The 18,272-nt window shown below is 39.7% G+C and overlaps 1 protein-coding gene across 9 annotated transcripts in view; it reads right to left on the reverse strand.

The window, feature by feature from the left end:
- Positions 1–489: 489 nt before the first annotated feature.
- The window catches only part of MGA (MAX dimerization protein MGA), a 59,958-nt gene continuing 42,175 nt past the window's right edge, over positions 490–18,272 (reverse strand). For 7 of the 9 annotated variants that reach the window (XM_039704861.1, XM_039704858.1, XM_039704860.1 and 4 more), the window contains 8 exons: positions 14,993–15,117; positions 13,594–13,645; positions 11,691–11,873; positions 10,905–11,016; positions 9,168–9,401; positions 8,261–8,437; positions 7,687–7,839; positions 3,125–6,720 (listed from right to left, as the gene is read on the reverse strand). In XM_039704861.1, coding sequence (XP_039560795.1) covers positions 5,420–6,720; positions 7,687–7,839; positions 8,261–8,437; positions 9,168–9,401; positions 10,905–11,016; positions 11,691–11,873; positions 13,594–13,645; positions 14,993–15,117 — 2,337 coding nt within the window. In that variant the 3' untranslated portion in view covers positions 3,125–5,419. Of the gene's footprint in view, positions 640–3,124; positions 6,721–7,686; positions 7,840–8,260; positions 8,438–9,167; positions 9,402–10,904; positions 11,017–11,690; positions 11,874–13,593; positions 13,646–14,992; positions 15,118–18,272 lie in introns of those variants that run through there. The other 2 variants (XR_005627052.1, XM_039704859.1) reach the window with 2 other exon arrangements.

Consider the following 18,272-nt stretch of genomic DNA (forward strand, 5'->3'; position numbering starts at 1 on the left):
GAGGACACAGAGGCTTTCCTCTTCATCAGAAAAGACCCAGACAAGTGGAGACTAAATCCTTCTAGGAGTAGAACTCTATTAAGAGAATGAAGACAGGGACACCTCCAGAAGAGCTCTCACCTGGTCCGACGCCTCCAACTCCCAGGAGATACAAGATGGACAACTAAAGTGCGAGCTGAGGCACCACAAACTCCAAATGAGCAGGAACAGCCAAGTACACTGTGGTGTAACAATGCCTTCTTGGTGTGCAGCAGCAGTTAAAAGGGCAAAGAGATGAGGCACTGAGCTAAAGAGACAACACAAATGGCATTAGAATTCCTCCACTACCATGACCCCAAATGACAGTTATTTAGATTCCATTCACTGCCAATTATAGACAAACTGGTCCTGCATATTTTTGGATTGCATTTACAGGCTCAAATCTGGCTGTAGCATCAGTTACTGCACAGACTCCCTGTAACTGTATCGTCAACAGAGTTTATTTGTACCACCATCTGCATCTCCAAGAACATGAATATACTGGAAAACACAGATCCCCAGCAGACTGTTGGCCTCCTTTAGAAAGTTCTTTCCATTGCAAGGCTGACTGGATATACTTCATGCTTACATTTTTTTCTATTCCATGAAGCAACTTTAGCCCTGAAAAAAAGGAGTAATAGGATAAGACCTTGTTGAAGGGTTTAATGAGAAATTTCAGAAAATATGTTGACTGTGTCAACCATTTTTATTAATTCATTCCTGTAAGGTCTGATTTTACTCTTTAAATAAAAATAAATTCTCTGACATGTCTTCTCCAGTCAATTACTTACCCTCACCGTAACTGTGTAACTCTTCTTACTGTATTTTCTTTTCTCAGGTCTGTAAGACTAACTTCTCATTTGTAGAAATGTACTACATAATGAAGAAAAAAGTACCACCAAAAAAGGGAAAAAAACAAACAAAACCAACCAAAAAAAAAAAACCCACACAAAAAAACCCACCAAAAAAACCAACAACAACAACAAAAAAAAACCACAAAAAGCCCCCCAACCAACCAACCACCCACCAAACAAAAAAACAACCCAAACAAAATAACCCCCACTCACTTTCCAATTACTGCATGTGGAAGCCACAGACAGCTACTTGTTATGGGCATTTTATCCATTTCTTTTTAAAAAGCGTCTCTCCTCTGACACTTCACATAAAGGCAGATCTGCAAACCTGTTCCCATTAGGACAGCCCTTGTGTTCAACTTCTCTAAAGGACACAGATACGAAGGACAAATCCGGGGTTGGAGTAAGGAATCTAAGCATTTCTGTGGGCTTCATCTCTCAGCTCTCAGTTGTGTTTCTTTTTGTGCCATGACCAAATGTTAACCCCCTTGGCTTCCTGCTCAGGGTACACCTTGCAGAAAAGAAAGTCCCTGTGGTGCCTTTTCTGCACTCAGCAAGTCAAAATCCCCTCTTACATGGGATGACATTTCCTGCACGCTGCTAAGACCGAAGGGAGAAATCTCTGAGTTACTGATCACTTGAACCAAAACCCAGTGTTTGTGCAGCCAAAGCTTGGGCCTCAGCATTCTTGTACCACTTGGTCATGTATGTCACCAACAGCCCACCACCACGTCATTTCTGCTCCCCCTCTCTCCCTGTAACAAACATTCAGAGCCAGTTTCTAGTTGAACTTGATTGGTTTATTTTAGTTTTACACTTTGTCCCTCACATACAGTTAGGAGTCTTGTACTGTTAGATTTCTACAAAAATATCAATTTTTCAAAAGCAAAAAAGAGGGAAAGATATATTTTAATATATAAAAGGAAAAAAGCTAAATCTGACATTTCATTATATTCTTAAAAACATTCCAGTCTATTTACAGATGTGTAAAAAAACAAAGAAAATCTCCAGGTGTCTTGGTCAAGCAAGAGCGTGCGCCTTGCAGGGGTTTCCTTGTTTCTCCTGTTTCCAGAATCTTCTCATAAAGTGTTATATTCTATGATTATTGCCTCAAATGACAGCATATGTAACTTTTAAAATGTTTGGGAGCTTAAGGGAAGAGCAAAAAGTCAGCATTTAAATTCATAGCAAAATAACGTGCTGCAGATACAAGACAGTGAAACGAGCAAAACCCAAGAGCATTTCAAACATGCTTTGTTGGCTGGTAGAACCCATCAAAGATCTTCCTCAGAACCACACCAAATGCCACCTTTTACAGCCAGACTGGGGGGCTGTTCTTAGTTAATTTTCTAGTAACATTTAGGGACCAAAAGGTTTTGCTGTCATCTTGCCATCATTGAATTTTTACTGCAGTAAATTTTTTTTTCTGCCCAGTGTTAAACAGCAAATTTACATAGAGAAATTTTATACTCCCCAATAATAAACAGAACATCCTCAAAAGAAAATTATTTCTTTTAGATCATGTGCGATCGGTTATTATGTTATAGCCTCTCTGTCTCACAGAGAACACACAATTCTGTGTGCTAATTAAAACTGGCTGTTGGAACCATAAAAAAGTGAGGTGCAGAAACAAGGGTTAGTGATTAGGAATTTAAAAATAATCACAGCACAGGTCTTGCTGCTGTTTCTCGCACAGGAGGAATGAAATCTACTGGAAAAACAAATTACTACAAGTTAAAACAATAAGCAACCTCAGCCTATTAGAAATGGAACCAGATTCCCAGGTAAATAAATTTGAGTCTGATGTAGTGCTAGTAAAATAATTTAGTTACTCCAGATTTCTACTAGTTTAAAATAAGGTTTAAATCCTTAATGAGAAGCAGCATTTTTTTCTACAAGTTTAAAATAAGGTTTAAATCCCTAATGAGAAGCAATATTTGTTTCTACTAGTTTAAAATAAGGTTTAAATCCTTAATGAGAAGGAGCATTTTTTTCTACTAGTTTAAAATAAGGATTAAATCCTTAATGAGAAGGAGCATTTTTTTCTACTAGTTTAAAATAAGGATTAAATCCTTAATGAGAAGGAGCATTTTTTTCTACTAGTTTAAAATAAGGATTAAATCCTTAATGAGAAGGAGCATTTTTTTCTACTAGTTTAAAATAAGGATTAAATCCTTAATGAGAAGGAGCATTTTTTTCTACTAGTTTAAAATAAGGATTAAATCCTTAATGAGAAGGAGCATTTTTTTCTACTAGTTTAAAATAAGGATTAAATCCTTAATGAGAAGCAGCATTTTTTTCTACTAGTTTAAAATAAAGTTAAAATCCTCGATAAGAAGCAACACATTTCTACGAATTTAAAATAAGGTTTAAATCCTTAATGAGAAGCAGCATTTGTTTCTACTAGTTTAAAATAAGGTTAAAATCCTCAATAAGAAGCAATATTTGTCTAGTTACTTACTGGGACTGTAAATCCCCTTTCCTAAGGCATTAAGTGACAACTGTAAGACCCTGCAGGACTCTCATAATGACCTAAACTCTCTTTTCCAAATCACTGATACTAGACTTGTACGAAATATTAGAATAGCAAATATGCAAAAGGCAAAAGAGTTGTATGTAACTATTTTAAAACACAGTTTAGAATGCCCAGGTGAAAAATCTTTTTTAGCGTAGTCTCTGGAGTAACTTTACACACACTGAGCTTGAAGGGCTTCTCTCCTCTGTGGCATAATTTAAAAAATAAAAATGCTGAGGAAACACCCAAGGTATGTTCATTCCCTGATGGATCTAACCTAGACATGGATCCAGAAGATGCAGCGTACTGAACAGGGCTATGGTTGTACAAACACTGCTCCCTCACTGTGGAAGAACATCGCTCGCAACACCTGCACAAGCTCAGGGCTGGAAGGATGAAATTCCCGGATTACTGCACCACCAAAGATGGGCAATTTGGATGGCAGGGGGTAATCCCAGCTGCTGTTGCTGGAACAGTTAAAACATGGAATTACATTCCCAAACCTAAAACAAAATGCACCATTGAAATTCTGTATGATTTTCAATTTTCACGGCAACATTTTTTACCTTTGTGGAACAGTTAAGAAGCCCCCCAAGCGCACCGTAACTTATATTTACAAACTTGATAGGAAAAGATTGTGTATACTCATTAACAAATCATCTCTCCGAGGCTGAAAACTTCATTTGTCAAGAAAACTATGAAAACAGAAATTGTGTACAAAAATATAAATATCTTTACAGTCTGCAGGCCCATCACAGTTCAACAGCTGAACAGTGAAGAGCATCTACAGGTTATTGAGTAAGCAGTGGCAGAGAAGAATAAAAAATACATCCTGTGATTCAATACTGCCCTATTTCCCTGGTAATGAGCATTTTTGTTGACTTTTTTTGCTATACACAGCTTGTGCAAATGCAGTGAGAAACCTCTGAGTACCTTTCCTGAATTTATAAAGAAATGAAAGGTTTGGAAAGCTATACACATATTTTCATATTTACACTCACATGTACACCTCACTCACTTATGCCAGGCTACAAGACTCCTGAAAGCATTCTGTGTTTTCATAAAGCAATACTTGGTGTGAACATTCCCAGCCACCACATACATCTTGAAAAATGACAGAAGGAAAGAAAATAGGACCTGGGAAAACACTCTAGCTACTTCAGCAATGTATTTAAAGATGTAGCAATAGGGTGGCCACATTTTCTTTCAACTCTCTGCAATTTTTCCTTACAGATGTCCTAAGCATCAATAGGAGAAGTATTTGTGTGGGGGCAGGAGGTGAGAGTGATGACAGTATTATTAAAGTTAACATACTGTCCTCCTTCTAATTACATTGGGAAATGTGGAAATGCGTTTTTCTTCCCCAGCAGTGAGAGTTATAAGTGTTTATTAAAATTTTCTGTGCATAAGCTCTTAAAAAGTCTCTGCTAGAGAACTATCTAGCACCAAAGAAAAAACCTTTTCATTTCAGCCCTCTGCAGTCTCAGATTTCCCTTCTGCTGCTCTAGGTATCAACTTTGAGAGTAACTACAACCTGATTTCTGCGTATTTATCATATCCTGCAAATATTAAAACAAGCAAATATGAACAATGCCATTTCTGCATAGATAATTTGCCTGGTACAAAAACAGATAATCCAATTTATTTTTTTTCCCAACAAGACAGCTGCCTCCCTGCTGGGGTGAGAAAACAAATCTCCTTAAACTGCTTCAGTTTCTCAGTCCTTCGATAACTATTCCTGTGAAGAACCCAATTTTGGAAGGATACCATGTGCCCAGCAATGGTAATAGATCATCTTTGTTGTCTTGAGAAGGGGAAGGAGAACACCCAGAATACAACAGTGAGGTAAAAGTAGATCAACATGCTTAAAGTTTCCTAACACTTACTTGACAATTTGGGGCCTGCCCCTCATATGAACACAGTACTGATGCTATGCAGAAAACAAGTGTTGCAGACGATGGAGGCTGCTGAACAACGACACTGGCCACACTACTCTAGATCTCTTTTCCAGTCTGATAAAAAACATCTGCACTTATTTGCCTGCTGAACTTGAAGGCAAGGTCCCAGTAGTATTCAACTTCGCAACCACAGGTGCTAAAGCGGGCATTATTTTGTTATCCTGCCCTTCTTGAAGAGTGGCAGGTAATGAATTTTTTACCCCACTAGGAGTTAGTTTTGCAACTATAGGTGCCAGTAAAGGCATCACTTTATTACTCTGCCCCTCTGAGTCAACTGGCAGACTTGCCACTTTTAAACCAAGTGGTGCTAGCTTCGGCATGGGCCTCCACGACTTGTCAGCATTACCGGCTTCTGGATTAGTCTTCATCTGCAAAACTGGAGGAGTCACGTTAGCGGCATCTGACAAGGTTGTTACTGTCTTGCCATTCCCACCACTGGTTCCAGATAGATTGGAAAGCGGATTCTTCATTTCAGTACCTATCACTATCTTTAAGACATCTGCTTCAGATGAAGGCTCCCCAGAATTCTTGTCCCCATCACTAAGGTCATCATCTTCCAAGTGCAGCAGGAGAGGGCTTAAAGAGCCACCACCTCCTGGAACTTCAGAAAGGTCCTTAAAACTGCCTCCCAAATGGCCAAACTGGAAGGCAGACCCATCTGCAGCAGAGAGATCACTGGCTGTTCCTCGGTGAGCTTCTGCATCTTTATGAGAGAAATCTGAGCTGAGGGCACCAGGCAGCTCAGACATGGCTGAGGCATCATCGTTCAGCTGCTGGTTGAGGAAGGCGATTTCATTGAGCAGCGAGGTGAGGGTTTCATCGGTGTCGTCGCTCTCCTCAATGCTGCTCAGTATCTCACTTGTATCCAGGTCTGCTTCCTCCATTGCCGATGCTACTTTCCTCAATTCCATTTCTATCCTGGAATCTTTGATCTGCAGCTTGCGGAATGACAATTCTTTGGATTTTAATCTTTCCCCTCCAGAATCACCATCTTTCCTCCTGGTTTGGCTTCCTACAAACTCACCAATGCAGAGCTTTTTGCTGAAGGACTCTGGAGGTTCCTTTGTACATGATACATTCCAGAGTTGTGGAAGGACATCTTTATTTTCAAAGAAAGCTTTCTTTGGACCTGTGGTATTTCCTCCATCTCCACCATTGCCTCCCATACATGGTTTGGCTTTTTCTTCTGAAAGGATGTTGTCACTATTCGTAGTTTCAAGGGGTGCTACAGCCAAGGATTGCTCAGAAGCTGGAGTACCTGCAGCTGCTGTTGCATTAGAATTTTTGTTTCGGTTCAGGTTTAGATTCATGCCTGCTTCAGCAGCCAGTGATGTCACATTAACAATCTTTGGCATCATGAATGAATCTTCGCTTTCTGCAAAACCACACACAACAGCATCCATTAGGGTATGTGTTAACTGCAAGGTAATTCCTAAGTAAGTGTAATTAGCTCACTTTCAGGTCTTCCTCAAGCAAACTGCAATTTAGACTGATTACACAGCTCTGGTCAACTGAAGCTTTAACACACCAATAACTTAATTTTCAATTTGTAGAACAACAGCAAGCTCCAGTGCAATCACCTGCAATGCTTACAGTTCAGATGGTGATGCACAAGGCAAACAAAATGAGAATTTTCCCTCTTACTGGTTTTTTATACTTTGTTTTTATGATCACATCTTGCAGTTATAGTTTTGTGCACTACAGAGACATTCCAGAGACTAAATGATTACCTATTTTCTGCCTCCTAGCTGTTCCCTGTTAATAGCACTCAGATTTTCCCAGCCCTAAAGCTGAGGTGAACTTTCCTTTTCCATGATGACCAAACGACTACAGTGAAGCAGAAAGTGAGTGGCTTGCTTTCAGCACAACAGATGGCAAGCAGAACCCTGCTGGCAGGAGCCACCCCACACCTAGATCCAATGTACAGCATGAGGCCCTGAAAAACAGCTCTCCCATGGGCAGCAGAGCTTGCAGGGTATGGGAAGGGGCTGTGCCACAGTAAGAGTCTGGATGTTACAGGCAAAGACTTTCAGCAGCCCCACCATCTCTCTGAACTGAAGCTTCTCCAGCAGGATGCATTACACCACAGACACATCCCAGTATCTACTTATCCTGACTTTCTTGAGGGCAAGGAGGCTCAGTGAGATGAAGGAAAGTTAAAAAGCTCTAATCCATAATCTCCTAGTGAACTATTCAAAACATTTAATCATGATTTTCTTTGAATACCCAGAAAATAACACCTACAATTACTCCCTAGTGAGAAAACAATTTAACTTTAGCTTTGCAAGGATGGTGTTCCCTACATCCAAGCACAAAGATCCATGAAAAACAAAGAGCATACCTGAGTGGGGTGGTGTAGCTGATACCACTGTTGAGGGTGCTGGATTCCCAGCAACAGTTGACAGTGTAATAGGAATGGTAGAGTTAGTAAGGATTCCTTTTACTTGGACTGGAACTGTTGATCCTGGCAGTTGAATCATCACAGAAGTAACACCTTATCCAAGAAAAGTGAAACAGAGGATGAAGTGGAAACAAAAGCCTTTCAGATACTCAGATACAGTACTTTCATTTACTTCAGATACTCCTGGAAAACAGGAGCAGTGCACTTCAAGGCAAGACTTCAATAACATCTTAAAGTAGTAAAAACAGAAATGCAGAGTGGTTATGTGATTAGGAATTCTTCCCTATGTTTCTGTAATTTCTGAATAGCAAAATTTTAACACATTTTACTAACCTGTTGATAAACTGACAGTTTAAGTTAATGACATCTAATCTCTCTTATCAGAGTCAAGTTCTACCTCAGCCAAGTTGTAAAAAAATCCGAAATATTAAAGCAAAATTTACTAACTTCATAAACTGCGCTGCAGATCTATGAACAGCATTATACTGATCACCATCATCCCATGTGATCCTACCTGGCTGTGTTGTCATGGTAGTACCAACCCCTCGAGGCTTTAGCTCAGCCTGCAGCAGCGTGGAAGGAACAGCTGCCACCTGCCCTGGGACCAGGGGGCTCTTCAGCGTAAGCACCTGCCCCTGTGGAGTCATCACTACACTTGCAGCCGTGAGGGTGAGGGAGGCTGAGGAGTCCTCTGCAACAAAAGAGGTAATAAAACACTCATTTATTCTGGCACATCACCCTGCAAGCCAGGATTAGGTACAGCTCTGGAAGGAGCCATTCTTTTGTTCCTTCCTACATTTATGATGAGAAGGTCTCCACAAGTGTTGAACACTTCTCTACAAATTCCAGCTTAAAAAAACAAAAAAAAAAACCAAAAAACCAAAACTCATGTTGAACACTTCTCTACAAATTCCAGCTAAAAAAAAACCAAAAAAAACCCCAAAACTCTCCAGTGTCTGACAACTCTGCCATTTAATTTAAGAGCAAACTTCCACCATGTTGAGAGCTAGCATTTTGACAAGGGAGATTTTAAAGAGTCTGTTGTAGCAATCCCAGAATTCTGAGGGTTGAACTTCAGGTACTGAGTCAGCAGAAAAAGAACCACCTTCAACTCTTAGAAATTACTGCTGGATTGCAGTGAAACTCCCTGAAATTAAAGGACAACTTAGTAAAAATTTACTTCCCATCATTCTGAAACTCTGAAGTCATGTTCACCTGAAGACCTCAGTTGCACTGGCCTCATTCTTACTGAAAGCAAGTGGTTTCCACACCTATCATATGGACATTTCCCGGTCCTATGCACAATTCTGTTTCAGGAGTGAGGCTGCCTGCACAAGCCAGCTGGCACTTTGCCTTCCCACAAGGTGCAGCCTCAGTGGCTGTCTCCCCTTGATGCAGGACATGCACCTCTTGTAGCCCACCTGTGGCCCGGACTCCTCTCCTGGCAAGTATCAGTGGCTTGCCCCTCCTGTTTGTCATCGCTATTGGGGCTGGCTCTCTGGGGGCAGCAGAGGATCCTTCTTGCTGGGTGCTAGCAGTGGAGGGTGCAGCTGATTTCTGTGGCTCAGGCTCTTTCTTCTTTTTTTGTGCTTCTATTGCTTTTTGTTTAGCATAAATATATTCCAGCTTCTTCAGGACCACCTCTTCTGTCTTTCCTACAGAAAAATTACCAGAGAGTCAGCCTGCTTTTCAAACTCTTTCCAAAACTAAAATGCTGAAGATAGAACTAATAATGTGTTAAGATGACATTATTCAATTACTATAAAACAGATAACCACCATCCCCACCAAGTAAATAGTATACTTAATATCAGAGTGAAGCAATTACCCATTTATTCCAATTTTTTTTCCCCTCCAGAAACATCCACACATTTTAGAATTTATCTGCCACTTTGATAAGCAGAAATTATCCTGGACAAGCACAAGCTCTTGCTGAACAAGGACTAGTAGAAAACACCCACAGCTATAAAAAAAATCCTGCCACATCTCCTAATGATAAACATGTGACTACTGGATAAAATGTTACCTTTACCTGGAATGAAATTTCTTGGACTAATGGACCCTATTACTTAAATGACATTTGAATGTAAACTCACATACAGTTTATTTCATTGCCATGAAAATTCTAGCCTTGGACAAACACACAGATTTCATAAATAATTTGTTTTCTGCATATACACACAGTTTTATATGATCCAAGTTCAAGTGACTATACTAGCCTGTTTTCTGCTTAGTGTTTATATTCTAACATCATGGTATATCTTTAACTAATTGTCCTGAGACAGGACTTTTTCCTCACAAAATCTGAGGTCTCGCTACGAATGCAAAAGAGCAGATAACTACTTTGTGATGTTATTTGCTTTCATTCTCTGCTCAAAAGGCCTCTCACACATTTCTAGATTACTAGACTTCACTACAACACCTTTTACTTTTTATAAATCAAATACCTTATATAAGCATGAATGGATTCATGTAAATACAAAAGATTTAAGCATCTTTCATTTCTACTTTACAGGTGTTCCGTTGTTTATAGTCCCAGACTGCAAGATTAGAATAATATTTTGTTTGATCACACATTTTGACACTGATTGAAAATGTGTCACAGCTTTCCTACCCTTCCAAATGGCACAGAAAGACACAGTAAGTACAAGATGTAATGTCTGGATGAGCAGCAGCTTATAATCTACTCAGTTTTGTTCTGTGTACAGAGCTGACACGTTCTAGCCTGCAGGAGCACTGGTTCTTGGGGAAGCAGGACAAGGAGTCATTTGCAAAGCTCTGCAAGGAGTTGGAGGCTTCGGTACTGACTGGAGACAGCTGAGCAGAAAAGGCATTTCAGGAAGTGACCAGTGACAGAATGAAGTGACACTATCACCATCACCCAACCTTTCCAAAGGAACCCAAGCCCATGGCTCCCAGCACAGAGAGCATTCCACACTTCCTTTAGGCATGAAGGATAACAAAAGCCATTTCTACCAGCATGATGAGCCTATCACTGAGTCAGAGCTTAGCACAACTTTGTTTGTATCACAAGTCTGAATTTTATATGAACCAATGACACACCTGGATCCACCAATTAGTCCACACATTCTCACTCCTAAAAGCCTTTTCTTTCATCTTCCATTATTACAGCTAGTTTGCATTCAAAACCAGTCTCACCTGAAAGCGTGGATACTTTTCGAATCAGACCATCTCGTTTGCGTGTCAGTAACGTCTTCTGTCCAATAAACTTATCTGCCTGATCTGTCAGTCCTTGGATTTCCTCAAAGGCCTAAAATAGTATTAGGGAACTGATTTATAAACCAGTGATACACAAAATAATAATTTTCCTTCCCAGAAACCTTTAAAAAAATCATTTTCAAATTTCTGTAATCTTGAGAAAATAGGATGTGAGAGAAATCATGTGAAGTACCATGAATGCCAGCTTTCCCTAAATGCTGGTTGAAGAGTGATAAACATCTGTTTGCCCTTCTTCCAAAGGCCAGCAAACTTTTATCTTCCAATTTCTAGGTACAGTTGATAAGCATAATTACATATCTACCACTCATGTTTAGTTTCCTGTCATTTACATCTTTATAGTTAAGCTTTTAATATCTGTATAATGCCTAATGGAATGCTATCTTCTCAAGCATTAAAAAATTAATGGATTTAATGGATTAAAAAATTTCCTTATGTACACAGTAAACCACTAAAGAATTAAGACATAACGTTCCACGATTGAGGAAGAATACAAGGGGAGGCCCAATCCAAAAACATATGTTCATGTCATCAAGACTATGCTTTTTGGAATACAGATTCTTTCAGGTATTGTTTTGTTCTAGAGAGTCCAGCAGAGATGACAGAAGTCCCCTCTACACTGGGACTCACCTGAAGAGTTCATACTAGCATTATTATTCCATGCAGATTAAATGATTCTCCTTCTCACTTAAGGTCCAAAAGACCTACCTGCTTGAGAATGTAGCATTTGGAGACCTTGGGAAGGTTCAGTAGCCCCAAAACTTTCTTCAACTTGTCAAAGAGACCTCTCATTTCATTACGTCGCCGACGCTCATTTGCCGTGTGTGTCTGGCGGTAATGAGCAAAGGCTTCAGCCTGGGACTTCAGCTTTCTTTTCCAGGTCTGATGCTTCTGCAGGAGGAGCAACCAGATTGACCAGTTTAAGTACAGAAGGCAATGTAATGGCAGACAATGTTCAAATGCACACGAGATTTACAGCCTCTCTACAGACACCTGAAGATTCCACGTCATGGTATCCGGCTACTAAATCTTCCTGAAAGTGCAGAATCAGAAGGACACATAGTAAGAAATGAAATGCTGACCAAAGAAGAGACCCACATAATCATATGCTCTTTTCCCTTAGGGTTGATGAGTCCCTCCAGTTCATAAGCTTATTTTTTACAACACAAGGCTAGTTAAATAAAATCACAGCATTACAACAAAATCATGTATGTTTGAGCCAAGTATTTTTTGTTTGCTTGTCAAGGAAGTCTACTAATGAATGAAATAATTACATCAAATACAGGAGACTTGAATCTTTTTCTGGAGTTAAACAAGTTTGATTTCCATTTTCTTTCATAGCTTCATTATGGGTTGGTGCGGAAGAGATATTGTAAGTCAGAACGTGAAAGGTGGCATTGACATTTATCACCGCAGACATCCACCAACAAACAGAATGCAGCCAAGAGCCTCTGGTTTTGAATTTGCTTAAGTTTCTAAAACTGCCAGACAATAAGCAAAATTACTGATCTCCACAGATTTAAAAGTTTGTTATGTCATCATTACTCTCCCAGGTTTCATACAGCTATGCTATTTATTCAATGGAGAAGTAATTAGCACAGTTTTTTAGATAATTTTAGGTCTTCAAACCCCAGAGCATCAGCGTAAAGACTCCTCAGATTTAGTGATACTATTTACACAGTTTTTTAGATAATTTTAGGTCTGCTTCAAACCCCAGAGCATCAGCGTAAAGACTCCTCAGATTTAGTGATACTATTTCTGAGCCTGCTGGACTAGGAGGAATCTGGAAATCTGGCTCTTGAGAGCCATTTTGCTCTCACATGCAGAACTGAGCACAGTACAGCTGCAACCGCTCCCATGCTGGCCATGGGCTCCTGTCAAGGGAGGGCCTTACAACCTAAATTCAAGGGCAGAGAGGAGGACACATGGAAAAGGCGAGGCAGACAGAGCATCCTGGACCCCATCCAGGGGTCTCAGGCAAAGGCATACATCCCATCCTGCTCTACTAGCTAAGACACCAAGTTCCCACTGCACTCAAAGCCCCATCCCACCAGAGAAGGAAGCCCTAGAGCTGACATCAAGTATATCACAGACAGAGAAACTGGCTTCAGAGCGACCCAAAAATACAGCACAAGATTCTGAGGGACTGCAGTGAGTTTTGGTTTGAAAGGATTCTGTGATACCTTTAACTTGCCTAAACATATATTCAAACTTCTGTTTTTAGAAATCCTTCATCCACTGCTGTGCCTCTATAATTCTACACAGTCTTCTCCAACACATGAACATTTTGTCCATTTATTAATTTAAGTGTGCTGTAAAAATTATTCATGCCAAGAATACAAAATCTAAGCAAACGCAGTCATAAATAAAAGGCAGATCTTCCTCCCACAGCTAAAGCTGAATCTGAAACCCACTGATGCCAGCACCAGCCCTCTTGCCTTAAGGAAATTTGGACTGAGCAATTCCCCCCCCCCAGCACATTCGGTTTCTTGCATTTAATCACAAGTATCTGCAAGGCAGATGAATCATATTAAGAGCTGCATGTGAGATGAAAGTTTATCTTTAAAATGGAGGTGTGATACTAAAAGGAAAGAGGAGAGCAAACATATACCTTTGAATGTTTTTCTGATAATGTTTCATCCGAAGAATTAGGAGGATGGTATCTGGAAGAAAGGTAAAAAGTTTTTCCCAATGCTACTTGTCTCATACACTCTATCCTCATTAACTACATTCCAACAGTCTAGAATTGCTCATTTTTATGCCTTGAAATTAACTTTTCTTGTGTAACTTCATAAAAGCAGGATACTCTTGAGTTTTCTCAAGAAAGTGAACTCTTATCTCCAATGCCATCATCCCGGAAATAACTGAGCTGTTCTGAAAGCTGTGAAATTATCTCAGAGTGCAAAAGACAAACTATTGCACTACATGCCAAAAAGAATAAATTCAGCTTGTGACTGTTAGCTGCATAAAGTACCTTTTAAAATTGTGTTTTGGTTCTGTTTTTAATAAACATGGATTTAATATGGATGGCAGAGCAATCCCTCCCCCACCAAGAATCACCAATCAAAATCCTCACATTTATTACTACCCTAGTATATAATAACAGCAGCTTCCTCATATCTCAGGAACTGCAACAAAGCAAAGAAAGCATACATTTGAAAATTATTTTTTACAAAACATAACATCTGTTTTTCTCTCTCACTGAAAAACCTTCAAAATTTAAAGCAAAGTCACCACCCTAAGGATAAAAGTTGAGCTGTTATCCTTAAAAGAGGAAAAAAGAGGTAACTATCTGGTAGACATATAATAGCACCAGAGAGTTTTTTCCAAGTTTCTAAAAAAAATCTTCAAACAAAAAGAATGATAGATGCAATGTTCCCCATTCTTTTGTTTGATGCAATTGAAAAACAGCCACGACTATCATTACATTCCTCAAGTAAGCCATATTTTTATTTTGCCTTTGTCATTATAAATGCAAAGGCAGCAACAGTAACAAAAACAAACCAACCAAAAAAATTAAGCCAAGCTATCCAACCATGGCAGACTATATGTCAATAAGAAAATACTTTCTTTGCTGGGGCAATGGTCCCAAAGACAAATCTTTCATTTACAGTGTCAGGGATTAACCTAATGACTGTTCCTGCCCACAAGTCCACCAGCAAGAATAAATAAAGCTTAAAAAACCACATGTAAAACAAAGACAACCCTGCTAATTTTCAGTTTGCAGGAAGGGAGGCCATTCACTCAATAATTTTACATTACAAGATACACCCCCATAAATGAATTAATCAGAGGGGAAAAAGAAAAAGGCTAAGCCACCTTGATACTACTCTTAGTGCTGCCAGCACCATCCTCACAGACACTGGGAAGCACCAGTGCTGAGGAAGGCATGGCAGAAGCCTTGCTTTATCTTGCCATCACATGACACCTGTTGTTTAATGGGATCACTCGACGCCAGCCCAGCAGCAGGACACACAGGGGATACACAGGTGCTCTCCAGGGGTGCTTACTTTGGCTCGGAGGGTTCGATATGAGCAGCTGTGGCCTTCAGACGGGCAATGTTAATCTTCTCTGAAAGCTCCTCCACGGTCTCAATGTCCACCTGCTCGTCATCCTCTCTGTATTCACACGCATCCTGGAACAGGTTTTGTTTTGGTTTTTTAAAACGAGTATCTACTCAGCAACAGCGCTCAGGCCAAAACAGTTTCACTTCAGTCTCAAATGAGATTACATTACAACATTTAGAACCAAGGAATCCACATCTCCAGCTACACTGGCCAGTAAACAGTGCTAAGCAGGGGGTTATTTTAACTGTCACCTCCAGGAATTCCTTCCACTAGCAACTCTGTAAAATGCATTTTGGTAAGGGCAGAACCCATTTCTGTCCTTAATGTTCTTATTATGGCTGACACAAAAATTTTCACAAGACAGAATTTTCCTGCCTCCATTTTCAAGTAAGATTAAACTGCCTTTACAACCAAATACCATAGACTCTTGCTAATTGACTTTTTTTACAGAATTTGAAATGGATATCACCTTAGTAATGGTCTCTCATACCTAAGACAGCAAAAGTCACGATGCCATACAGTCAGGCTTCTTTGGATCACATAGTAAACTGTTTACATGATGAAGAGTAAGATTTTGGCTCTTTCCAAAATGCCGCCCAATCATTTTACATATTTATTATATTCTGAAGAGTATGTTTTCTCCATGCTCGCCTGACCAAGAAAACTTTCTATTTTGTGAAGAGAGAGATAAGGAACAACTGCAGTTCTGTAGCAACAAAAAGAGTTAAATATCAATCTTGTGGCCATCTGTAAGTCCAGGTGATACCCGTCTCCCAAGAAAACATACCTATTCAACCAATTGTTTTGTATTACAGTTTTTAGTGAAGTTTTTTACATTATAATCTTTGGTCTGATTACAACAAAGAACTCTTCCTCCTTAAGCAAGAAAATGTAATTACACTTCCATTCTCTACTCTATTTCACCCAGTTCCCTGAACTATCCTGACTAAAAAACTATTCAAAGAAAGATACTATTTAAGTAACAGAACTACTGAGCAGATACTGCCATTATGTTGAAAATACTGCAAGTACAAGAGGTAGTGGTAACACTGATCTATTTTTTTATACAAAGACTGCTTCACATTCGTGCCTGCTCTTCTGGGTTATTCATAAATCCATCTTGATGCTGAAGAAAGCCTCCTGATACTTTCTCTAAGCTTTTCCACTTTATACAATACCATTCCTGTGACTCTTACATGCAAGAGATGCATACTGGTCAGGCAGGGTACTTCAAAAAAGATGCTACAATGCAGAGAGAAAGAGGAAAATCACCCTAAGAAGTTAGTTTATCAAAGAAACACTGCTGTCATAAAGTTTTCCAGTGCTGGTAAGTTATACTGGGCTAATCAAAGGGTTGATAGCAATTTTCCAGGCTAGAGCTGTTCTAGAATTGCAACAGTCTGTATACTATCATATTAGAAAAATGGCATTCAAAACCCAGTATGTGGTATCTTTCTCATGAAAGACGGACAAAAAAAAAAGAGAAGCAGAAAACTCCATTGCCCACTAAGAACTTAGCATCTTTAAGTGTACACATTCGGAATGTGGGCATATGAAAAACAGAAGTAATTAATTTTTTCATTCTTGAATTCCTAGCAACAGGAAAATATCACAATCAAAGATCACCAGAAGTAAGCAGTTCTGACATTAAGGACAGCTGTTCCTGTAGAAGTACTGCCCACCTGCCACAGGCTGAACCTTATTCATAGTCCAGCATGATTCTTGAAGATGCTTGTTGAAGCCCTACCTTTCTAGCATCACTCAATCCATACTACTTTCAGTCTTTCCAAAGAACTTCCTGTGGTTACATAAATTCTAAATGCCTTTGAGTAAGGTGAAATACCTCATGGAATGAAGACACCAGAGGAGCAATACCACCCTACAACAGAGTTCTGAAGTTGTTATGGAAATTACAGCATTTTTCCCTCTCTTCATTTCAATGCCGGTTTCCAAGCCCTCTCCTCTGATTTTTGTCTGTTCCAGGCAGCCTAAACCTCTATTGCTGATACTAAAGAGCAAATTGCCTGATGGTGGAGAATGCTCAGCAACAGTGCTGAGGGAGAAGGTTACATGAAAGTGGATGTCATTACACACTACCCAAGTAAATATGTAATATCTAGAGCTGCCTTCTATGCTACAATGTCTGCAGGTTTCACACATGCTCTGAACTAAAAGCTGACAACATGCAAGAGATTGTTAAAATTTATATTGTCTGCAAAATCTATCACTTGCACTTTGTATTAAGCTCACAGTTTTATAATGATTGTTAACAGTCTTTATCATTTCAATGTTTGGCTCAGAAAAAGAATGACTGACAAACCCTTTTAAACAACACTTACAATGCAGTGTCTTGCCCCACACAGAAGCTGTTTTTAGAGTAGTAAGCTGAACCGTGGGACTCTTATCTGTAGCATTACAATCCCAGAACAACCCCCTGCATGGTCTTGGCGTATGCCAACAAGGACTTGTGACCAATTAGGAGCCACAGCTTGTGACTTAGCCCAGGCCAAGCAGTCCTTCTCAGCAGGAACTCCCTGTGCAGTCATCATACCTTGGAGATAGAGAGTTTAATATCACCTCCCAAACCATCCCACTTGAATTTGTTCAGACAGCAGGTCCCGATACTCATTAGTCTGCTTCTGCAGATATTCCCAGAAAGTTTTATTCATATCACCCAGCCCAAAATGATTAATCATCCTAAGCTTGTCTTGATGCAACTCAGGGTAGGAAATTCAAAAGGGCAAAGATACCATCTCAGGAACCTTCTTTCTGTTAACCAGAGATTAGAATAGTCTCTACATCAGGGACACAAAGCCAGCACAAGGTGAAGGTAATCTGAAGGGCATTGATGTGCAAAACTAAGAACAATTAACCAGTGTGGGAAAATGTGCTAAAAAAGAAACACTAATAGCTACTACATGTAGGCAGCAATCTTCCTGACTCTCACTGGAGTTCTCTAAGGTTTAAATGTCCATTTGCTGAGCAACCAAAACCATACTGTGAACTAATAGAAGAGCTTTCTTAACTATTTCCACTGTACAAAACTGTTAGTGGACATGCATGCATTCTTTGCTTCTACTTCCACTAGTTTAAGGAAGCATATAAACATCCTCTACTAGCCTGTTTACATGATCTGACTTCGTCCAGTCTGACAAACAATACCAGTGCAGCCTGTCTTGTAAGCACTATGATGAGAGAAGAGTACCTCCCAGTGAAAAATAAC

This window comes from Passer montanus, unplaced genomic scaffold (assembly GCF_014805655.1).
Source record: "Passer montanus isolate IOZ18808 unplaced genomic scaffold, ASM1480565v1 scaffold18, whole genome shotgun sequence".
NCBI classification, from domain to species: domain Eukaryota; kingdom Metazoa; phylum Chordata; class Aves; order Passeriformes; family Passeridae; genus Passer; species Passer montanus.